The sequence below is a fragment of the Hyperolius riggenbachi genome, chromosome 8 (genome assembly GCF_040937935.1).
Source record: "Hyperolius riggenbachi isolate aHypRig1 chromosome 8, aHypRig1.pri, whole genome shotgun sequence".
NCBI lineage: Eukaryota > Metazoa > Chordata > Amphibia > Anura > Hyperoliidae > Hyperolius > Hyperolius riggenbachi.
Window position 1 is genome coordinate 78,495,319 of NC_090653.1, and position 25,344 is coordinate 78,520,662.

Genomic DNA, 25,344 nt, shown 5'->3' on the forward strand with positions numbered 1-25,344 from the left:
GCCTGCGCAGTGCTCTATTGCGGGCGGGAACATGTAGAAGGAGACGTGTGGCCAGGCCTGCGCAGTGCACTATTGCGGACTGGAACGCGTAGAAGGAGACGTATGGCCAGGCCTGCACAGTGCACTATTGCGGATGGGAAAGCGTAGAAGGAGACATGTGGCCAGGCCTGCACAGTGCACTATTGCGGACGGGAACGCGTAGAAGGAGACGTATGGCCAGGCCTGCGCAGTGCACTATTACAGACAGGAACACGTAGAAGGAGACGTGTGGCCAGGCCTACGCAGTGCACTATTGTGGACGGGAACGCATAGAAGGAGACGTGTGGCCAGGATTGCGCAGTGCACTATTACAGACAGGAACACGTAGAAGATGTGTGGCCAGGCCTGCGCAGTGCACTATTGCGGGCGGGAACGCGTAGAAGGAGACGTATGGCCAGGCCTGCGCAGTGCACTATTGCGGACAGGAACACGTAGAAGGAGACATGTGCCCAGCCTGCGTAGGTGCAGTAAGACTGTAGGCCGAAAATGAAAGTAGCTGGCAGCGGGGGACGGGAGGTTTTGATCGTGACTGCGAGAGCTTGGGACAGCTGCAGGGGGCTGGTAGAAGCCCCAGGTGAGTAAAACTGATTTTTTTTCTAGGCTATTGCGGACGGGAATGCGTAGAAGGAGACGTGTGGCAAGACCTGCGCAGTGCACTATTGCAGACGGGAACGCGTAGAAGGAGATGTGTGGCCAGGCCTGTGCAGGTGCAGTAAGCCTGTCAGACGAAAATGAAAGTAGTTGGCGGCGGCGGACAGGAGGTTTCGATCGTGACTGCGAGGGCATGGGACAGCTGCACGGGGCTGGTAGAAGCTCCAGGAGAGTAAAATTTATTTTTTATTTTCTAGGCTTAAGGATCCCTTTAAGTACCAGCAGTCTGTGGCCTCTTATGGACCAGAGACTTTCTGGTACAAAAATGGTTCTCAGCGACGTCACGGACCTGTCACTCTAGCCGTTCATGCTGCTCTTCTGCCACTTGCTCTGCCATTGCTCTGCTATGACAGCAGAGCTTCATGAGCCGGTCAGGAGCCGATTTCATTGTCTCCTGGCCTTGTAATCACTGTGAGCCAATGTGATTGAAATCTACGCCTTGGCAGCGATAACAGGTTCCAAACAGGGCATAGATTTCAATTACCAACATCCAGAAGCGGTTAAGTGACATGTGACAGGATTAGATAGACGTATAGAAGTTTTTAAACATAACATAAAGCTGTAACATAAAACTGTGGGATTTCTAAATTTAATTTTTAGGAGTAGGAGGATAGATACAATAGTTTATCTCATCCGTTTATTTTTGCCTAATTTTCACTTTAATGTGGACAGAGAAATTTGATAATATTCGGGCTTTGCAATAAACAGTCAAAGTATAATCTTTCAGTGAGCAGCAGTGCCAGGATTTGTTTCTTCTCTGCTAACTGTAAGGCTTGGTGGTGTATTCTCCACAGTCAGCATGCAACGCATGAGCTGACGTGGAGGAGGTACACACACTAGCACAAGGAAACAGGCTATCCCTAGTATAGTGGAGGGGAGGACTGACTCCAATAGGAGATTGTGGCGCACAGAGCCGGTGCAGATCTGACAGCCACAAACAATGCTTTCGTTATAATGTCTCAGCGCAAAGTAGTGCTGAGCGCATAAACCAGAACTGAGGAGATCAGGACAGGTAAACAGAATGAACGCTTGCTTAACTAGCCACTACTTAGTGACAGCAAGCGTCCACAATAACACAGACTGGAATGAGGCAGCCAATGCGTTGCGGCGATGGCGTGCCTCACAAAGACAGGACAGGATAGTCAGGAAATAGCAGGATCAAGATAGATGAACGTAACACAGACAAATATACAATAAGTATGTTTTCCTAGCGTATTACAATTACAGCTATCAATGAAACTATTTGTAACGTCTTACTAACATATGTATATATCGGCAATGAACCGATATATGACATAAGCAGGAACGCTGACTAGGACTGGAGTAATACAGGGAACAGGACTCAGAAGGATTCGCTATCTCTTCGCAGAGATGAACGCAATCCACAAACGGTAACAGAACAGGATTCAGAAGGATTCGTTATCTCTTCGCAGAGATGAACGCAATCCACAAACAGTAACAGAACAGGATTCAGAAGGATTCGTTATCTCTTCGCAGAGATGAACGCAATCCACAAACGGTAACAGGACAGGATTCAGAAGGATTCGTTATCTCCTCGCAGAGATGAACGCAATCCACGAACAGGACCAGGAGCAGGATAACTACCTCAGCACGGGTGATCACGGTACGTGCAAACTACCAAAAAGTGCTGGAAAACTGACTAACTGAACACAGGATATAAACAGTTCGTGTACGTATATATCAGCGACACTGATGTATCAACGTAACACGAATACAAGGAAAATAATAAACGTGCTGGTATGCATATATATTGGCAATGAACCAATATATGATGCAAAGACCAGCAAAGTATCTTTAGAACAAGAAACACGATCGGGGGCCGAAGCGACAGCAAGACAGGCTTAAACTGAAGCTATGAAAACCCAAGGAGTCCTGCAGGAAGCAGATCTTTATACTGAGGTCATCCAATGGGAGCAGACATGCAGATTCCCACACAGGTGAATGATAATCAGTCACAAGCTGACAGCAGGGAAAGACAGACAAAGCTATGCAGCTTGCATGGAAAGATATCAGAACTGCCTGAGCTGCAGCACTACTATTTCCAGCAACACCTGCTGCAGCAGCGATCATTACACTAACATAGGGCTTGATACGATAAGTGTGACGTCACCCTCCAATTCTTGTTACCTTTGCTGCAGTTTACCATTCAGCCTCAGACCCAGAGGGAATCCTGAAGGCATTCAGCACTGTAGGTAAAGTAACTTTTTGGATTGGTTGGTGAGTCCACACACAATACAATTTCAATTGTATGTACAATCAGTACCATCTGTGATCTCATATAGAGATCGGGTTGCTGCCACCAATCCGCATTAGCGTGCCGATACACAAATCTAACTCTAGCTAGTGGTGTAAGGGGTTATTTCCACAACCTTTCTAGAGATAGCAAAATATAACAATATCAATAAAGTGGTTATAGCAAAGTGTTCTTAGGAAACCCAAAACTCTTTGCAAAGCTATTCAGAACAAACACTTAGACAAACGTTTTTAATCATTAATTTATAGGAAAATAATGTATAATATGACTACAGAAAATGAACAGATTGATACAGTAAAAATAAAGGGAATAAAAAATGAAAATAACTGGGTATAGTGTCAGAGTTGTTTGTCAAATTACCTTGTCCTTTGTGATGGTAAGTCTAAACAGAAGATATAAAAGTTCTGTGGGTAATAGTTCAATGATTACAGCCCAGATCCTGGATGGTATATGGATACTGGCAGGGACTCTCCTGACAGCCTATGTCCAGCAGTTTTAACTCATTCTCCGCTGGAGGGTGGAGATGGTAATGGGAGATGTCCGCATCTGCAGTGTCCGCTACATGCTCCAGCTCCACTCAGTCACGAGAGGCAGAAAGAAATATGAAATACCTGAAATGATCATATCACAGCATCAGTTGATCAGAACCTGCAGAGAATGATACAAGTGTATTCCTGGCATTCTCTACTTTATTCAGAGACTAAACGCATATGAGTTGTCATATTTCATTTCAGAGCAAGCCATATCGCTGTAACCGAAGATGGCAAGCAGACGCTTTTTGGCTCAAACTCCTTGAGATTGAGTTCAATGCACATCTGTTAATTTTGACATAGCTGGCATCCAATGGACAGCTGATTAATTTAGTAAAATGAATATTATTTTATTCCAAGGTTAATTATACGGCATTTTATCTTCTCTCCCTGAAAGGAATGTGGTTTTTGACAGCCAGAAATATATGACCAGTGATCTGGTTTCTTGCCCCTGCACTTCCCTTATCAATATCGCTTGAAATAAACCCAAAGGATATGAGGTGGTTCTGCTTTAGGGTTTATTGGCCTCTCTCTCTAGGAAACAATAAACAAACAACCATTTCCCCAGAGCAGAGGCCTGGGCTGAAGGTAACACTGCTTTTAAAACAGGCTAAGACTTAAGTGAGCTACGACTAATGACCCGGTGGGGTCAGAAACGCGTCAGCAGCTTGCATGCTGTTCTATTTTTACTATTTTTCTACTATGATTCAATAAAAGGACTGTTTTTACTTCATGGAAAGTGTGCGGAGGAATCCTTTTGATCATCAGTCTAAGACTTAAAGCGGAACTGTAGATTCCTAATAAACACATTGGCTATCATTCATAAAAGTGTGGTAGGTAGTGCAAATCAGTGCGGGAAAACACAGATGCCGGTATTTTACACTTCTGGCTGCTCATTCATAAAAAAGTTCACAGTTGCGATAGCAGATTCCCCGAACTAGGCTGTCGGTAGGCAGGCGGTAGGCTTGCAGATACACAGGAAGCTGCCGAGTTGATACATTTCTCCGTGTTCCGCTCTACTGCAGCTGCCTGGGAGGTCTGTGTCTCCATTAACTTAACATTGTTATCGCCACATCCAAGGGAGCGGTATTTCCCGACCGTACCCTTACCGCTTGTGTAAATCTTTATAACTCAACAATTTGTTACATTTGTTATGATAGTCACCGCACAAGGCGGTGATTTATCGCTCTGCTCGGTAATGTCAGCTTTTCATGCGGAAAGAGCCTTTATGAATGAAGATCTTGCTATGTGTTCGGTAAATGGGCTGTTTTCAGCACTTCCGCATGCGGAAATGCTTTATGAATGGTAGCCATTGTTTCACTTTCCTGGGGCTTCCGCAAGCCCCCAGCAGCCGTTTTGTCCCGCGCCGCTCCTCAACTAGCCTCCGTTCGCCCGCCACCAGCTACTTTCGGTTTCACCGCCGGGCCACTGCGCATGCGCGGCTCTGGCCACGCGTATCCTTTCTTCGCGTTCCCCGCTATTGCAGAGGGGAACGCGAAGAAAGGATACGCTTGGCCAGAGCCGCGCTGGCATCGACTTACAAGTCGAGGTACGTGACCGAGCGGGGGCAGGGGAACGGAGACTCGTTGAGGAGCGGCGCGGGACAGGACAGCTGCTGGGGGCTTGGGGAAGCCCCAGGTAAGTGAAACAATGTGTTTATTTTAAATCTACAGTTCCGCTTTAAGTGGATACTCTGAATCATGCTTTTTGTGTCCGATTTTGTGCGATTGCACAGATGGCACAGGCAAATACGTGACAATAACTAAATTGGATTCTCACCCCCAAAGAAAATTGACCCTAGACTATGATGGACATATGACTGTGGTAGGGATTAGATTGTGAACCCCTCTGAGGGATAGTTAAGTGACATAACTATACTCTGTACAGCACTGTGGAAGATGTCAGCGCTATAAAAATACTAAATAATAATAATCATACACATCCTTAGCCTAATGATGCTGCTAGTTGTCTTTGGGGCCCCTCCCATTCCCTGTCCTCTGCACTCCATAGCCTCCAGGATGTTCCCCCTAGAGGCCATAATTGATGTTGGACTGCACATGCGCATTAAAGGAAAGCGCTCATGGATGAGCCCGCTCAGTTCTGAATCGCTTGTCACTGCTGGGGGAACTTCTGGGAAGTCATTCGATGGAGGGATCCAGTTGAATATGAGGAGGACAGAAAGGGAGTGACCCAAAGACAATGAGCAGCTTCAGGAGGCTACGGATGAGGTAATCCTGTTGAAAATATTCTTTTTTCTTGTGATATGTCATGAATTTAATAGATGAGAATGTTATTGTAATAACTTCATATTTTTCCTGCAGCTCTTTGACATGTTCCCGACAATAATGAGATATATTCCTGGACCACACCAAAATATTCCGAAACTCCTTAACCCATTTAGAAATGTAGTCACGGAGAGCATCAGAACCCACCAAGAAACTCTGGATCCAGCCTGCCCTCGAGATTTCATTGACTGTTTCCTCATCCGAATGAAGCAGGTCAGGAAAAAACTGTAAGAACAGAGGCATTGGTTAACTGTCAGTTTATCCAGGTACCTGAAAAACGTTTCTAACAGCAGCGTAGCAATAGGGGATGCAGAGGTTGTGACCACACTGGGGCTCCTGGACCAGAGGGGCCCCACTAAGGCCCTGCTTCAAAAGCTGTATTAGCTTGTTTTTGGTGCTATGCTGGTATTTATCATCTCTATATATGCTTTGAACATTTATAATCATTAAAGAACAACTACCGATAAAAAAACGTTAGACTGGGAGCAATTGGTCTTACTTCCTGTTACTTGCACCTTATCAGAAAGGAAAGGAAGTAAGGAGAAATCTTCACAACAAGGTCACTGACAACAATAAAGACACTTTAGGTAGGCATACACTGGTCGATTTGCCATCAGATTCGACCAGCAGATAGATCCCTATCTGATCGAATCTGATCAGAGAGGGATCGGATGGCTACCTTTACTGCAAACAGATTGTGAACCGATTTCAGCCTGAAACCGTTCACAATCTGTTGTGATGGTGCCGCCGCCGCCGCTCCCCGCCCACCCGCATACATTACCTGCTCCGCTGGCGCGACTGCCCCCGGTCACCGCTGCTTCGTCTCCGCTCTGGTCTCCAGGCCTGGCATGCTTTACTTCTTCCTGCCCGGCAGGAAGTTTAAACAGTAGAGCGCCCTTTACTGTTTAAACTTCCTGCCGGGCAGGAAGAAGTGAAGCATGCCGGAGACCAGAGCGGAGACGAAGCAGCGGTGACCGTGGGCAGTCGCGCCGGCGGAGCAGGTAATGTATGCGAGCTCTATTGCGTCGGTCGTTGGGCACTCGAACGCCGCTAGCGACGCGCTCCCTACCCGTGGGCGATCGACGGTAATTTACCGCATGGAGTGATCGACGGGATCGGACGAAATGGATCAAAATTCAGCGTGTAGCGGGAACGATGTGACAGCAGATTCGATCCCAGTGATCAAATCTGCTGTCGATCTGGCGGGAATCGGCCTAGTGTATGGCCAGCTTTTCTCTTTCTAGAGAGCCTTCAGTATACTAGGTTGTTTGCATGGTGAATATTAAAGTTAGGCAGAGCTAATCCAAATCCACTTAGTTCTAGAAGTTCAACTAAAGCTTTCAACTACTACCTTTATATGATGTATAGTCCATAGGAAATGTATACTGACATAAGGGGCCCATACACTCAGCCGATTAACGGCCGATCGATCGAAATCGATCAATCAATCGATTGCAAATCGTTTGCCGATTCGATCGATTTGCGGCCGATTTCGATCGATTTCAATCCATCGGCCAGGGTGGAAAATCAAAATCGATCTGAAGAGATTGCTTATCAATTTGCATTGGCCCCAATGCAAATCTGATGGCAAAAAAATGCCATCACAGGGGCAAACGCAGGATTTTTAAGGGGGGGATTCCTGAAAGGTCCAGAAGTACTTACGTCCCCGAGTGCTTCCAAATACAGGTGGCTCCATACTGCCCATGCACAAAAGTGCGCTGGCATATTACGGAGCTGCCTATCTTTGGAAGTACTCAAGGACACGAGTGTTTCTGAGGGCTTCTGGTAGCAGCAAATTTGAACGGGGGACAACGCTAGAACAACTCCCCGAGAGAGGAACGGGAGATAGACTTAGTTTGAGACAATTCAGTGGAATATGCCACATAGTGTCACATACCACAAGCGATACCCATATGATGCAGGGATATATGCATCTGCAGAAGATGGCGGCGCTATATAAATACTAAATAATAATTTGCTTCACCAGGATTGCACTTTTATTTAGCTTTCCTGTATGACAAGAAGACAGACACCCAGCACTAGGGGAAGAGGGAAACAAAGGTGAATGAAGGAGGCTGGTGCACACCAAGAGGGCTTCTGAGCGTTTTTCAAATCGACAGTGATTTCAAAAAAGCGCTTAGCTAATGTTACCCTATGAGGGTGTTCCCACAGCAGCATTGTGAATTTTTCAAGATCACAAGTATACTGCACGTAGCATTTTTTTGAGCGATTCATTCAGAAATCGCTCTGAAAATCGCACTCACTAATTGCTAGCAATTACTATTGTGATTTTGGTGTGCAATAGCCCAGAGAGAGGAGGAGTGGAGAAAGACTGAGAATAGCCTGAGATGGAGCAGAGAGTGTATGTGTATTGCAGTCCCACATCACACAGATGTGAAGAGAGGGAAACCGAGAGCCCGATATGGTGTAGTATGTTAATGTAATGGTATCTGGTGATAAAGAAGGTGATTATACTCACAAAGGTTGGTCGCCACCAAGGCAACCACTGGGCGAGCAGGCGGGGAGAATTATAACCTGACCCCGCTCAGGTCTAAGAAGTCGCTCTCTGTAGATGGGAAAAAGTGGGGATACACCCCTCCACCAAGGGTGGATTAAATTATTTTGTAGCAGGATAACAGAGGCGCCAGGTAGAGTAAAATTAATTAAAATCGTTAAAAAGGGCGAAGTGGGTGGACTCACCTCCCTTCTGGAAGAAATGGCCGGACAACGGGCAAGTTACTTGCAGTTTAAAGTAACATTTAATAATAACTCCAAAAGTGCAACGCGTTTCACGGGTAACAGTCCCGCTTCTTCAGGCAAACGATTTTTGGAGGGTACACTGTCTGGTCAAGAGCTGGGTATAGCGCCTCTGTGCAGCGGCCGATCCGATCAGGTATACATTACCTGACGCTGGCTCCCGGGCATCCTCTCCGCGCTGCACCGCACCGCTCTTGCTTCCATCCCGGCGTACATTAACTTCCTGTGTCACTGCAGTGACCAGGAAGTTCAAACAGAGGGCGCTCTATTTGAACTTCCTGGACACGGAGTGACACAGTGTACGCTGGGATGCGGTGCGGGGTGCAGCGCGGAGAAGAGGACCCGGAGCCAGCTTTAGATAATGTATACGGGGGGGGGGAACAGGCGGCAGGAGCAGCTCAACAGATTGTGATCGGTTTCAGGCTGAAACCGATTCACAATCTGTTTGCAGTAAAGGCAGCCATACGATCCCTCTCTGATCAGATTCGATCAGATAGGGATCTGTCAGCTGGTCGATCTAATGGCAAATCGACCAGTGTGTGGCTACCTTAAGGTCCTATTCACACTGAAAAAACAATGCATTTTAATTGATCACTTGTTCCATAGCAGTACATTGTGAAATGCTTTCAGTTACAACACATATCATGTGAGCTGACCCAAAGGCAAACATTGACACTGTTATAACGTGGCTGGATAGTGTACTGGTTAAAGGATACCCGAACTGAAATGTGACATAATGAGATAGACATGGGTATGTACAATGCTGAGCACACAAATAACTATGCTGTGTTCCTTTTTTTATTTCTCTGCCTGAAAGAGTTAAATATCAGGTATGTAAGATAAAACAGAGAAACCGAGAGCCCAATATAGTGTAGTATGTATTGGATCAGGGAGAATTAGTGTGGAGTAAGTATTACACTTACAAACATGGGTTACCGTTTAGGCAACCACTATATAGGCAGGTGGGGAGATTAGACCTGTCCCCACTCAGGATTAAGATGTCGCTCTCTGAAGAAGGAAAGGAGGGTTTGTCACCCTTCCAACCACCAAGGGTGGATATCTTGACAAGTAGATGTACAGAGGCGCCAAAAGGATAAAATATGCTAAAATGTTTAAAATATTCGGGTGGCGGCGGTGGACCGGCCACTCAGAAATAGACTCGATGCTGTCGCTTAAGATAAAGACAATTTATTCACATACTCCATGAACAGAACCGCAACGCGTTTCACGGGTATATTCCCGCTTCCTCAGGCAATAAACAGACAGGAGTACACAGTACAGTCTCAAGGTCACGAATAGCGCCTCTGTGGCTCTGTGGCTATATCAGTTATAACTGATATATTTCAGTTCGGACAAAATCTTGTCAGAACTAAAATTAATTGTTGTAAGAAAAAAATGGTGAGCTTCTGAGAGGAACTGATGGTGAGGTAAGTATGAAATATTCATTTGCAGCTACATCATGTGTTTATTTTGTGTAATTTTACTTGGTTCAGGTTCACTGTAAGGCTAGGTTCACAGTGGTCATGCATTATGTGTTATGAGTGTGAACTGCAATGGAGGTGGGACATAAATTTAAATACGAAGCCTGCATGCAGCGAGTTAGAATAACGCGAGCAGCTGCAATGCAGTACTGTGAACAGGCCTATAGAATTGTATGGGCAGTGAGCTGACATGCATGAGAGAATACCCCATGAGGAGATGGACTACTCCAAAACCTGTTGGTTCGGTCAGATTTTAACTGCTTAATGTTTTCGCTTGAGTCGCCTTTTTAACACACTCTTCTAGAACATTTTTTTTTATATCCGTTTTTATCTCTAGCTGTGTTCTTTGCAAAACCAGCATCACATGAAAAAAACATGATGCTCTTCTGTATTTCCATCCACAGGAAGAAAAAAGTCATGGCGAATCACCCTTCACCTTAGATTACTTGGCTCCTGGAGTCTTTGATTTATTCTCAGGTGGGACAGAGACCACTGGGATTACAAAGTTATTCGGCTGCCAATATCTAATAAAGTATCCTGAACTTCAAGGTATGTGGTTAATGCCATGAGAATGCAACACAGTGTCTGTTAAGGCCCATACACACGTTAGATTTTTTTAAACGACAGGTCGTTTGGACGTCCCGTCGTTCAGTCCCGTCGCTAGGCAGATTGCTCAAGACCAGTCTTATCACCTGAACGACGGACTGTACACATGCCTGATTTGACGTCCGGACAACTGAACGACAGGACGTCCAAACGACCTGTCGTTTAAAAAAATCCAACGTGTGTATGGGCCTTAAGCCTTACATCCGGATTGATATTCATCAGCCTTGTAGCAACTACCCACCACTGCTTGAAATGCTAATTCCCTCAGCTGAGTAGGCCATCCTGATTACATTAGGCTGTGTATGTAAGCAAGGCTTACCGCAGTTCACGTTCAAAGAGTAGTGTTTTAAGGATGAAGCAATTGAATAGAATTTACCAGAATTAACCAGCAATTCTCCACAACTTGACATCACACCAAGGTAATTTCCAGGTAGACCCCTCATATTGTGTTACCAGCCCCTCCCTTTAGATTGTAAGCCTTTGGCAGAGCGCTCCCTACATGTGTATCTGTGCACCCTGCTCACAGAAAAACGTGAACCTGAATTACTGAGACTATTACTAAAGTGCATAGCTCCCATCTGTCTTTTGGAGGGACAGTCCCTCTTAGGGAACCAAATCCCTTTGTCCCTCTGTCTTCCTTGTTTGTCCCTCTTTTAGGACTGATGTTAATCGTATTCAATGCCAAGCCGCTGCAGCTAAAGCTGATAAAATTTTGGGATGCATTAAAAGGGAAATAAAAACTCGAGATGCTAGCATAATATTGCCCGTTTAAGACAAGACAAGATAAATAACATTTATATCGCGCTTTTCTCCTGGCGAACACAAAGCGCCAGAGCAGCAGCCACTAGGGCACGCTCTATAGGCAGTAGCAGTGTTAGGGAGACTTGCCAAAGGTCTCCTACTGAATAGGTGCACGGCTTACTGAACAGGCAGAGCCGAGATTCAAACCCTGGTCTCCTGTGTCAGAGGCAGTGTTGATCGGATACCTCATTATCCTATTCGAGTTTGGTCGAATTCGGATAGTAAACTATCCGAATTCACTCGAAGTTCGATATTCGAGTTAATTGAATATCCGATTCGACCTCGGATATCCGACGTCACTATCCGAGTCTGTATTCGAGTAAAATATTCGAGCTGGCCTTAAATAGCTTTTAAAACTTGTATTGGAGGTCAATGATGCATGAAACCACCTTTTTTATGAAGAAAAACATCAAGTCATTATGTGGTGATGTAGTAGTTATAAAAAAGGTATCAAAAATAGTAAATTAACTTCATGAAAAGTGTTTGCATGAGAAGGTGTGTCCAAAATGGTTGTAAGTTGGAAGTCTTCATTTACGTTGTCTTCATCTTCTTCTTCTATATCTTCTTCTTCTTCTCCTATATCTTCTTCCTTTTCTTCTTCTTCTATATCTTCTTCTACTCAAATCTTCTTCATTTTCTACTTCTTGTATCTTCTTCAATTATCTTTTTCTTCTTCTATATCTTCTTCTTCTTCTATATCTTCTTCTTCTTCTTCTGTATCTTCTTCTTCTTCTTCTATATCTTCTTCTTTTTCGTCTTCTTCTTCTTCTATATCTTCTTCTTCTTCTTCTTCTTCTTCTTCTTCTTCTATATTTTCTTCTTCTTCTTCTTCTTCTACATCTTCTTCTTCTATATCTTCTTCTTCTTCTACATCTTCTTCTTCTACATCTTCTTCTTCTATATCTTCTTCTTCTTCTATATCTTCTTCTTCTATATCTTCTTCTTCATCTTCTTCTTCTATATCTTCTTCATCTTCTTCTTCTATATCTTCTTCTTCTTCTATATCTTCTTCTTCTATATCTTCTTCATCTTCTTCTTCTATATCTTCTTCATCTTCTTCTTCTATATCTTATTCTTCTATATCGTCTTCTTCTATATCTTCTTCTTCTTCTATATCTTCTTCTTCTTTCTTCTTCTTCTTCTTCCTCTTCTTCTCTATCATTATATTATGTGTCTTGGTTTTCCTTTCTTTTGTAATATTTTTTTTTACTTCATTTGTGGAAATATTTTATTTTAATAACACCATAGTTATATTTGTGCTGATGGCATAATAGGTAGTGGTACATTGCAAGCCACAGCACCTTTTTCTGTGTACCCTGGCGGTGGTAAAACACACAGACATCAGCAGGAGGAGGAAGTAGTTGCAGCTATTGTAGTGTGGTAAAAGCTGGTAGGAGAGTGGGTGGCAGCAGAAAATAGTTCTTCTTCTGTTCTCCCTGGCAGTGGTAGCAGCACACAGACAGCAGAAGCTCAATGCAGCTACAGGAGGAGGAGTAGTGTGTGTCAGGCAGTGTGATGTGACCGCTGACATAGTAGGCCCTGGTTCCTAGTGGTGGTACCAGGGCCGTAAATGAACATCATGAGGTTCCAGACAGCGGTCGTGAAGCCCACATTGTGTCCAATACACAATATGGACAGCACAGTTTTCAACGCGGACACCTCTAAAATAATTAAATTCTTTTTTTTTTCAAAATAATGCAGCTATTTTTTCAGCGTAAATAGCTGGTGGCGCATGGGCAGCAGCACCTTGTAATGTGTTCCCTGGCAGTGGAGACACAGACAGCAGGAGGAAATACATTATCAGGCAGCGTGAGGAGGATGAGTGTGTGGCAGTGGCAGCAGGCAGGCGGGCAGCGAGACATAGCTGGTGGCGCATGGGCAGCAGCACCTTGTAATGTGTTCCTTGGCAGTGGAGACACAGACAGCAGGAGGAAATACAACAGCACGCAGCCTGAGGAGGATGAGTGTGTGGCAGACTGGCAGCAGGCAGCAGGAGGCAGGCAGCCAGACATAATAGGCCCTGTTTCCTAGTGGTGGTACCAGGGCCGTAAATAAACACCATGAGGTTCCAGACAGCGGTCATGAAGCCCACATTGTGTCCAATACACAATTGGGACAGCACATTTTTCAACCCGGACACCTCTAAAATAATTTAAATTTTTTTTTTTCAAAATAATGCAGCTATTTTTGAGCATAAATAGCTGGTGGCGCATGGGCAGCAGCACCTTGTAATGTGTTCCCTGGCAGTGGAGACACAGACAGCAGGAGGAAATACATTAGCAGGCACCGTGAGGAGGATGAGTGTGTGGCAGTGGCAGCAGGCAGGCGGGCAGCGAGACATAGCTGGTTGCGCATGGGCAGCAGCACCTTGTAATGTGTTCCCTGGCTGTGGAGACACAGACAGTAGGAGGAAATACAGCAGCAGGCAGCGTGAGGAGGATGAGTGTGTGGCAGACTGGCAGCAGGCAGCAGGAGGGCAGGCAGCCAGACATAATAGGCCCTGGATCCTAGCGGTGGTACCAGGGCCGTAAATAAACACCATGAGGTTCCAGACAGCGGTCGTGAAGCCCACATTGTGTCCAATACACAATTGGGAAAGCACAGTTTTCAACCCGGACACCTCTAAAATAATAAAAAAAAATTCAAAATAATGCAGCTATTTTTGAGCGTAAATAGCTGGTGGCGCATGGGCAGCAGCACCTTGTAATGTGTTCCCTGGCAGTGGAGACACAGACAGCAGGAGGAAATACAACAGCAGGCAGCGTGAGAAGGATGAGTGTGTGGCAGACTGGCAGCAGGCAGCAGGAGGGCAGGAAGCCAGACATAATAGGCCCTGGTTCCTAGCGGTGGTACCAGGGCAGTAAATAAACACCATGAGGTTCCAGACAGCGGTCGTGAAGCCCACATTGTGTCCAATACACAATTGGGACAGCACAGTTTTCAACCTGGACACCTCTAAAATAATTAAAAAAAACATTTTTCAAAATAATGCAGCTATTTTTCAGCGTAAATAGCTAGTGGCGCATGGGCAGCAGCACCTTGTAATGTGTTCCCTGGCAGTGGAGACACAGACAGCAGGAGGAAATACAACAGCAGGCAGCGTGAGGAGGATGAGTGTGTAGCAGACTGGCAGCAGGCAGCAGGCAGGAGGGCAGGCAGCGAGACATAATAGGCCCTGGTTCCTAGCGGTGGTACCAGGGCCATAAATATACACCATGAGGTTCCAGACAGCGGTCGTGAAGCACACATTGTGTCCAATACACAATTGGGACAGCACAGTTTTCAACCCGGACACCTCTAAAACAATAACACAAAATTACTACATTTTTTTTCAAAATAATGCAGCTATTTTTGAGCATAAATAGCTGGTGGCGCATGGGCAGCAGCACCTTGTAATGTGTTCCCTGGCAGTGGAGACACAGACAGCAGGAGGAAATACATTAGCAGGCACCGTGAGGAGGATGAGTGTGTGGCAGTGGCAGCAGGCAGGCGGGCAGCGAGACATAGCTGGTTGCGCATGGGCAGCAGCACCTTGTAATGTGTTCCCTGGCTGTGGAGACACAGACAGCAGGAGGAAATACAACAGCAGGCAGCGTGAGAAGGATGAGTGTGTGGCAGACTGGCAGCAGGCAGCAGGAGGGCAGGAAGCCAGACATAATAGGCCCTGGTTCCTAGCGGTGGTACCAGGGCCGTAAATAAACACCATGAGGTTCCAGACAGCGGTCGTGAAGCCCACATTGTGTCCAATACACAATTGGGACAGCACAGTTTTCAACCTGGACACCTCTAAAATAATTAAAAAAAACATTTTTCAAAATAATGCAGCTATTTTTCAGCATAAATAGCTAGTGGCGCATGGGCAGCAGCACCTTGTAATGTGTTCCCTGGCAGTGTAGACACAGACAGCAGGAGGAAATATAGCAGCAGGCAGCGTGAGGAGGATGAGTGTGTGGCAGACTTGCAGCAGGCAGCAGGAGGGCAGGCAGCGAGACATAATAGGCCCTGGTTCCTAGCGGTGGTACCAGGGCCGTAAATAAACACCATGAGGTTTCAGACAGCGGTCGTGAAGCCCACATTGTGTCCAATACACAATTGGGACAGCACAGTTTTCAACCCGGACACCTCTAAAATAATTAATTTTTTTTTCAAAATAATGCAGCTATTTTTGAGCGTAAATAGCTGGTGGCGCATGGGCAGCAGCACCTTGTAATGTGTTCCCTGGCAGTGGAGACACAGACAGCAGGAGGAAATACAACAGCAGGCAGCGTGAGGAGGATGAGTGTGTGGCAGACTGGCAGCAGGCAGCAGGCAGGAGGGCAGGCAGCGAGACATAATAGGCCCTGGTTCCTAGCGGTGGTACCAGGGCCATAAATATACACCATGAGGTTCCAGACAGCGGTCGTGAAGCACACATTGTGTCCAATACACAATTGGGACAGCACAGTTTTCAACCCGGACACCTCTAAAATAATAACACAAAATTACTACATTTTTTTTTCAGAAATGCAGCTATTTTTGAGCATAAATAGCTGGTGGCGCATGGGCAGCAGCCAGGGGCGTAGCTAGGGGTGGGCGGGGTAGGACAAGTGCCCCCGGGCGCTGGGTCCCTAGGGGCGCCCAGCTGTGACCTGTGTTTTTTTTTTATTTATTTACCTGGTTACTACCACTGGGGACACCTATAGACCTGGTTACCTATACTGGGGGCACCTATTTTGGGGAAACTGCTGCCAGATTAACTGTATTTTTGGGGAACCGCTGCTGCCAGATTAAGTGTATTTTGGGGAACAGCTGCCAGATTATATGTATGTTGGGGGAACCACTGCTGCCAGATTGTGTCTATTTTGGGGCAACCATTGTCAAATATCTGTATTTTGGAGGAACCTCTGCCAAATTACATGTATTTTTGGTGAAATGCTGTCAGATTACATGTATTTTGGGGGAAAACACTATGGCAGAGCTCAAACTTCCCTGCCAGACCCTTTACACCACTGCTAAGGTCATGTATATTTGGCCCCACCCATTACCATGCCGACGCCCCTTTTTTGACCTTACAGGGCGCATTAATAGTCTTTGTCCCCGGGCGCTGGAAACCCTAGCTACGCCTCTGGCAGCAGCACCTTTTAATGTGTTCCCTGGCAGTGGAGACACAGACAGCAGGAAGAAATACTACAGCAGCAGCAGCAGCAGGTGTAATGTGTGTTTGCCACTTCATGTCCTCCTCTCGCCGACAACAGGGGCCAGGAATTCGCCTTCCACCCAAGCCTGGTTCATTTTGAGAAACGTCAGTCTGTCCACAGACTTGTGAGACAGACGAGATCGCTTATCAGTGACGACTCCACCAGCTGCACTGAAGCAACGCTCTGACAGTACGCTGGAAGGGGGGCAGGAGAGCACTTCCAGGGCGTACTGCGCAAGCTCGCTCCAGATCGGCAGGTGCTTGACCCAATACTCCATGGGATGAACAGGGGCAAGGCTGCCAAGACCGCTGAAGAACCCCATGTAGTCAGCCACCATGCGGGTCAAGCGCTGTCTGTGACTGGAGAAGGATGCTGCTGCAGGAACCTCCTCGCTAGTCCCTGGCAGCTCTACACTCATGTAGAGCTCGTTGGTCAGAGACAGGTCTGTGGTGCACGTGCGCTTGCTGCTGGTGGATGCAGGCACCTGCTGCTGCCTCTGTGCTGGCTGGACAGTGGGGATGGATGGCTGAGGGAAGGCTTCCTTCAAGCGCTCAACAAGGGACAGCTGCAAATCCCTCATTTGTTGCGCACGGTCTCCTCCTGCAGGCAGGAACTGGCTGAGCTTCCCCTTCAGACGTGGGTCCAGCATCATGCAGATCCAGATGTCCTCCCTCTGCTTCATCTGGATGACCCTTAGGTGCTTGCGCAGGCACCTCAGCATGTGCGCTGCCATTGGGAAGAGACACAGACTGCAGGAGGAAATACAACAGCAGGCAGCGTGAGGAGGGTGAGTGTGTGGCAGTGGCAGCAGGCAGGCGGGCAGCAAGACATAGCTGGTGGCGCATGGGCAGCAGCACCTTGTAATGTGTTCCCTGGCAGTGGAGACACAGACAGCAGGAGGAAATACAACAGCAGGCAGCGTGAGGAGGATGAGTGTGTGGCAGACTGGCAGCAGGCAGCCAGACATAATAGGCCCTGGTTCCTAGCGGTGGTACCTGGGCCGTAAATAAACACCATGAGGTTCCAGACAGCGGTCGTGAAGCCCACATTGTGTCCAATACACAATTGGGACAGCACAGTTTTCAACCCGGACACCTCTAAAATAATTTTTTTTTTCAAAATAATGCAGCTATTTTTGAGTGTAAATAGCTGGTGGCGCATGTGCAGCAGCACCTTGTAATGTGTTCCCTGGCAGTGGAGACACAGACAGCAGGAGGAAATATAGCAGCAGGCAGCATGAGGAGGATGAGTGTGTGGCAGACTGGCAGCAGGCAGCAGGAGGGCAGGCAGCCAGACATAATAGGCCCTGGTTCCTAGCGGTGGTACCAGGGCCGTAAATAAACACCATGAGGTTCCAGACAGCGGTCGTGAAGCCCACATTGTGTCCAATACACAATTGGGACAGCACAGTTTTCAACCCGGACACCTCTAAAATAATAACACAAATTATCGCATTTTTTTCAGAAATGCAGCTATTTTTGAGCGAAAATAGCTGGTGGCGCATGGGCAGCAGCACCTTTTTATGTGTTCCCTGGCAGTGGAAACATACAGACAGCAGGAGGAAATTCAGCAGCAGGCAGCGCAAGGAGGATGAGTGTGTGGCAGAGTGGCAGCAGGCAGCAGGCAGGAGGGCAGGCAGCGAGACATAACAGGCCCTGGTTCCTAGCGGTGGTACCAGGGCCGTAAATATACACCATGAGGTTCCAGACAGCGGTCGTGAAGCACACATTGTGTCCAATACACAATTGGGATAGCACAGTTTTCAACCCGGGCACCTCTAAAATAATAACACAAAATTATTACATTTTTTTTTCAGAAATGCAGCTATGTATGAGCGTAAATAGCTGGTGGCGTATGGGCAGCAGCACCTTTTAATGTGTTCCCTGGCAGTGGAGACACAGACAGCAGGAAGAAATACTACAGCAGCAGCAGGTGTAATGTGTGTGTGCCACTTCATGTCCTCCTCTCGCCGACAACAGGGGCCAGGAATTCGCCTTCCACCCAAGCCTGGTTCATTTTGAGAAACGTCAGTCTGTCCACAGACTTGTGAGACAGACGAGATCGCTTCTCAGTGAGACTCCACCGGCTGCACTGAAGCAACGCTCTGACAGTACGCTGGAAGGGGGGCAGGAGAGCACTTCCAGGGCATACTGCGCAAGCTCGCTCCAGATCGGCAGGTGCTTGACCCAATACTCTATGGAATGAACAGGGGCAACGCTGTCAAGCCCGCTGAAGGACCCCATGTAGTCAGCCACCATGTGGGTCAAGCGCTGTCTGTGACTGGAGAAGGATGCTGCTGCAGGCACCTCCTCGCTAGTCCCTGGCAGCTCTACACTCATGTAGAGCTCGTTGGTCAGAGACAGGTCTGTGGTGCGCGTGCACTTGCTGCTGGTGGATGCAGGCACCTGCTGCTGCCTCTGTGCTGGCTGGACAGTGGGGGTGGATGGCTGAGGGAAGGCTTCCTCCAAGCGCTCAACAAGGGACAGCTGCAAATCCCTCATTTGTTGCGCACGGTCTCCTCCTGCAGGCAGGAACTGGCTGAGCTTCCCCTTCAGACGTGGGTCCAGCATCATGCAGATCCAGATGTCCTCCCTCTGCTTCATCTGGATGACCCTTGGGTGCTTGCGCAGGCACCTCAGCATGTGCGCTGCCATTGGGAAGAGTCTGGCCACGTCTGCTGGCACATCATCGGCAGCCCCAGAGCCGACAGTGCTGTCCTCCTCCTCTGCCTCCTCCACCTCATCCTCTCTCCACCCCTGCACCAGTCCAGCTGCGCTCTGCTGCTCCCTCTCATCAGCAGCAAGGTCAGGGACCTCCACCAACTCCAAGCCCTCCTCCTCAGAGGTGGCCTGTGAAGCTGCCTGCAGCTCCTGCTGGTCCAAGGCTGCCGCTCCCTCTTCCAGCAGTGCATACAGGGCCCTGCCTAGCACACACACCATGGGGACCCACTCGCACACCATTGCATGGTCCCTGCTTACCATGTTGGTTGCCTGCAGGAAGGGTGCCAGCACTGAGCACACCTGCTGCATGTGCCCCCAGTCCTCCGTGGAGATGATGGACGGGAGGTTGGTGGCGGCACGCCCAGTTGCAGTGATGGCGGCAACTGTTGCTCGTGCAACGTACTGGCTGACAGCCTGCCTCTGTTCAACCAGACGCTCCAACATCGCCAGGGTGGAGTTCCAGCGAGTTGGAACATCGATCATGAGCTGGTGCTGTGGCAGGTGCAGCTCTTTCTGCAACTCTTCCAGGCTCACTACGGCTGCAGGCGAGTGCCGGAAATGACGCACAACCTTCCTTGCCGCCTCAAGGAGTCGTTCCATCCCCTGGTAGGTCCGCAGGAACTTTTGGACTACCAGGTTCAGGACGTGCGCCAGGCAGGGGATGTAGGTCAGGTCTCCCCTGCTGATTGCAGCAACCAGGTTTGCCCCATTGTCGGACACCACCTCTCCGACTCTGAGGCCTCAGGGGGTCAGCCAATTCCTTTCCTGCTTTCGGAGTTTGGCCAGGACATGGTTCGCCGTCAGTTTGGTCTTCCCCAGGCTGACCAATTCCAGCAGCGCTTGGCAGTGGCGGGGCTTCACGCTGCTGCTGAGGCGGGGGGTTTGGGCTGGTGTGCCGGAGGATGGAAGCGGATCAGAGGAACCTGCTGCAATTCCGCTGACCCTGCATGGTGGCACTACCCACTGCGTTGTTGCTGCTGCTGCTGCTCTGACAGTGCCCGATGCTGCTCCCCCCTCCTCACCCCCTTCCACCAAGCTGACCCAATGCGCGGTGAAGGACAGATAGCGGCCTGTCCCAAACCGGCTGCTCCACAAGTCCATGGTGACGTGGACCCGTTGACCCACCGCGTGATCCAGCCCCCTCCCGACATTGGCCATCACAGAGCGGTGAAGTGCAGGGATGGCCGTGCGTGCAAAAAAAATGTTGGCTGGGGATTGGCCAATCGGGGGCTGCACACATCAGGAGCGCACGCATGTCGCTCCCCTCCTGCACAAGAGAATAAGGCAGGAGTTGGGAGCACATGGCCCGTGCCAGCAAGCCGTTCAGATGACGCACGCGACAGCTGCTGGGAGGCAGAACCCTGACCACCCCCTGGAAGGTGTCGCTGAGCAGGGTCTGGCGACGCCTTTTGCTGGCACGGGAATCACTGGAGGGAGCAGAGGAGGCCACTGAGGACTGGCTGCCAGAACAGGCCTCTGTGTCGGCGGCAGGAGTTGCAGAGGGAGGAGGAGCAGTGCGTTTCTGACGCACTCGTGCTGGTGCCGCTGGAGGAGGTGGAGGAGGGCGGGTGGCTGCTGCCGACGGCTTCGCAGTGGTGGCGGGTCTGCCACTACTAGCTTCTTTCAACTTCATGAACTCCTCATGCTCATGGAAGTGTTTCCCTGCCAGATGGTTCACCAGAGAGGTGGTGCCGTACGCAGAGGGCTCCTTCCCTCTGCTGAGCTGCTGGCGGCACTGGTTGCAGGTGGCATACTTGCACTCCACATATGGCAGGGTGAAAAAACTCCAAATTGGGGAGGTGAAGTTGCCCCTTCGGCTGGAAGGTGCTGCTGCCGCTGGTCTCCCTGTGGTGGTTGGGGGGGGGGGGGGTTCTTGGTGTGGCTGGTGGCACTGGCAGAACTCTCCGCCTCCGGATCAGCACCCTGTGTGGCCTGCATACCACGCCCACTTCTGATCCTGCCTATGCCTGTGATGCTGATCCTTCTAGCAAGGCCCGCAGATGCATCCTCCTCCTCCTACTCAGAGCTGATGACATCCCCAGGATCTGCCACCCAGTCTCTGTCCTTCACCCTGTCATCATCATCCTCCCCCTCTGCAAACATGTCCTGCTGGGATGAACCCACAAACTCCCCTTCTGAATGCATGGGCTGAGGGACAGTCACCACTGTCTGACTGTCCAAAGCATCATCCCCCAAAGTGCCCATCAGCATTTCTTCCTCCTCCAATTCTGCCGCAACAGCACTCCATAGCCCCTCTGTGCTTGGGGATAAGAAGGTGCTGAGTGACAGGATGCTGGTGTTGCCCGCTGGGGCTGGAGAACTGCACTCCTCCTCCTCCTTCCCAGGCAGTGCTGGGCGGCTGCTGCTGCTCTTGCGAACAGGAGTGGTGGCGGGGGTGGAGGACTCGGTTCCAGAGCTAATGGTGGCCTGCTCATCCACCATCAGTTCCACCACAGAGTCTGCGTCCTTCTCCTCAATAGGACGGCTACGACCTGGCGGTGGGAGGAACATCTGCGCCACACGCTGCTGCTTTGTCTCTGCAGCGTGACTCCCTGCTGTTGAGCGGCCAAGGCGTCCACGGCCAGTGGCTAATGGCGGAATAGCCACTGGTGCAGACGCAGAACTGCGCATGGTGGTGGCGCGGCTGCCACGACCTCCTCTCTTGCCGATGCCCTTGCTGCCCTTGCTGCCCCTGCCCAAACCGCGGCTGCCAGTGCCAGACATCCTATATTTTTAACATTATACAAATGAAAAAAAAAAAGTTAGGTATGTAAAGGCGGGTGGGACAAGTGGGGTACTTTAATGGGGTGGGACTGGTGGTGGTGGGTGTGTGAGGTGACGGACAGGTGTACTCTACAGCAGAGATCAGTGTAGCGCTAACGAGAGAGTGCGCAGTGCGCACACAAAGACCCTAGCTGACGCTGACTGACGGTGTCCCTATACACAAACTACAGTACAGTACAATTCAGCGAATACACAATATAAGTAATATAAACAATAGCTAGGACGGGTGTAGCACTAACAAGAGGGTGCGGACAGCGCAGACGTGCACTGCGCACACAAAGACCCTAGGTAACGCGGTGACGGACGGTCCCTATACACAGACTAGAGTACACTACAGTACTAACTAAACAATAGAAGAATCTAGCTAAACAATAGAACAGGTGTGACTAGATTACAGAGAGCAGATACAGGACAGGTATAGCAGTAAATCTGGGCCTTGCTAACTACAAAATAGTACAATAATCTATCTAACACAGAAGTAGTACAGTAGAGTAGGACAGGTGAGAGCACAGGTAACTACTAGAGACTAGAGCACAGAGCAGGGCAGGCTGCCTTGCCTAGGCACAGGGCCTAGCTGCTGCAGCTGCAGCAGCACCAGTGACAGTCTCCCTCCCTAGTCCCTAATCACACAAACTAAACTGCCTAAAATACAATCTATCTACAATACAAAGCAATACAGGTGAATATCAAGTGTTGGAGTGTAAAAACGCTTGGCGTTTTGAGCAATAAATGCACTTGGACAGACAAAAAGCACTGGAGCAGTCTCTCAGTACAGTAAGTCACAAGCAAGGACGAGTGAGGCAACATGGCGCCTGCTATTTATAGAGGGGGGCTTGGCCAGGCTCCCCCTCTGTGATTGGCTGCAGTCAGAGGGCTGGGAGCCCTCTGATTCGCTTGTGAGGACTCGAGGTGACGTCTGACGTGATGCTATCCGAGCGGATGACGCTATCCGAGCTCGGATAGCTAGGATATCTCCGGATAGCTGATTGCTATCCGAGTGCGCTGGGATAGCACAGCCCGAATAGCTAATACTATTCGAGCTCGGTATTCGAGCTCGAATAGTGAAAAAAGAGCTAGGATATCCGAGTATCTCGGATATCCTAGCTCGGATGAGCATCACTGGTCAGAGGCAGAGCCCTTAACCATTACACCATCCAGCCACATATGGAATATGGAATTCAGTTCTGGGCACCACATTACAGGAAAGATGCCGTTTTAGAGCAGGTGCAGAGACGAGCAACATAATGGATTCAAGGGATGGAAGGTCTCACTTACCAAGAAAGGTTAGATAAACTGGGTTTACCGTATTTAGTCTGGAGAAAAGACGCCTTAGAGGGGATCTAATTAACATGTATAAATACATCAGAGGGCAATATAAAAGCTTGGCGGTCTGGCGGATGAGCTATTTGTCCCTAGGCCTTCTCAAAGGACTAGAGGACATGATCTGCGCATGGAGGAAAAACGTTTTAGACATTTATTTAGTTAAGGGTTCTTTACAGTCAGAGGGATTAAGATATGGAATGCATTGCCACAGGAAGTAGTCATGGCAAACTCTATACCTGCATTTAAAGGGGGTTTAGATTCTTTCCTTGCTTTGAAATACATCCATGGCTATAATTACTAGGTAATGCCCAGTGATGTTGATCCAGGGATTTTATCTGATTGCCATCTGGACTCGGGAAGGATTTTTTTCCCTTTTGGGGCTAATTGGACCATGCCTTGTAAGGGTTTTTCGCCTTTCTCTCGATCAACAGGGAAATGTGAGGGAGCAGGCTGGTGTCATACCTTATTCTCTGGTTGAACTCGATGGACTTATGTCTTGATTCAACCCAAATACCTATGTAACTATGTAAAGATCTATGTGAATATTTGTATTTTTCTATTTAAAAATGTGTTTAATTCACTCTAAACTTTACTCCCATCCTTTAAATTGATTAATTTCTTATTTTTAAATGTTAAGATAAAGAAAAACAACGGATTATAGAAGGCACCAGTGGGGTTTGAATTCTAAAATTACATATTTTGCTTATTAATTTTAGTGATATGTGTGGCTAGGAGTGTGCTGGGGGCGTGGTTAGAGCTGTGACAGGGGTGTGTCTTAAAGTGTCCCTCTTTCTCATCTCAAAAAGTTGGGAGAAGGTCTTCTTTCACTGAGAGGGGCGGGGAGAGGCGGAGATCAGCGGAGATTGACTGGATAAGAGGCAAAGCTACTGTGCACAGCTCTGCCTCTTCCGGGCATCAAAATCTTCAAAAGTCATGGAATTTTGCCCCAGTATTTCAGGGGGATAAATACTTTGCTTTGCCACGGGAATGCAGTGAATCAGCTTGTATCTTAAAGGATACCCGAAGTGACATGTGACATGATGAGATAGACATGGGTATGTACAGTGCCTAGCACACAAATAACTATGCTGTGTTCCTTTTTTTCTTTCTCTTCCTGAAAGAGTTGAATATCAGGTATGTAAGTCGCTGACTCAGTCCTGGCTCAGACAGGAAGTGACTACAGTGTGACCCTCACTGATAAGAAATTCCCCTTTTTATCTCTTTCTTGCTCTCAGAAGCCATTTTCTGCAAGGAAAGTGTTTTACAGTTGTAATTTCTTAAAAGTGAGGGTCACACTGTAGTCTGACCCCGTCCTGACTCAGACAGGAACCGCCACTTACATACCTGATGTTTAACTCTTTCAGGCAGAGAGGAAAAAAAGGAACACAGCATAGGTATTTGTGTGCTAGGCACTGTGCATACACATGCCTATCTCATCATGTCACTTCGGGTATCCTTCAATGCTGAAGATGACTGCTTCATAAAAAGAGAGAAAAAAAACACTTCAGACTCTCTGTGTTTTTCACTGATCTTCAAACTTAGGAAATCAGCCCTTTATATAAGTAAAAAAAAAACATGTGACTCTTCTCTCTGAATGGCCAACAGCTAAACTTCATGAAGAGATTGACCATGTGATCGGTCCGAGCCGCGAACCTAAAGCAGAGGACAGGAATGAAATGCCCTACATGAATGCCCTTGTTCATGAGATTCAGAGGTTCGCTGATGTCTTTCCCATGGGTCTGGCCAGAGCTACCTCCAGAGATGTCACGTTGAATGGTTACCACCTAAGAAAGGTAAAGTGAAGCTCTTAATTCACCTTTTTTCTTAAGTTTTCCCCTGGGTGCTATTTTCACATCTTATACATAAAATGTCTTTTAAGCCACCAGCAAGCAAGAAAATACTCAGAATATTTTTA

General features: G+C 48.1%; 1 protein-coding gene across 1 annotated transcript in view; it reads left to right on the plus strand.

The window, feature by feature from the left end:
- LOC137528217 (cytochrome P450 2A6-like) overlaps window positions 1-25,344 on the plus strand; it is an 87,349-nt gene that overhangs the window by 48,753 nt on the left and 13,252 nt on the right. The window contains exons 5-7 of the mRNA XM_068249489.1: window positions 5,817-5,993; window positions 10,423-10,567; window positions 25,035-25,222. Of these exons, the coding sequence (XP_068105590.1) occupies window positions 5,817-5,993; window positions 10,423-10,567; window positions 25,035-25,222 (510 nt within the window). The remainder of the gene's footprint in view (window positions 1-5,816; window positions 5,994-10,422; window positions 10,568-25,034; window positions 25,223-25,344) is intronic.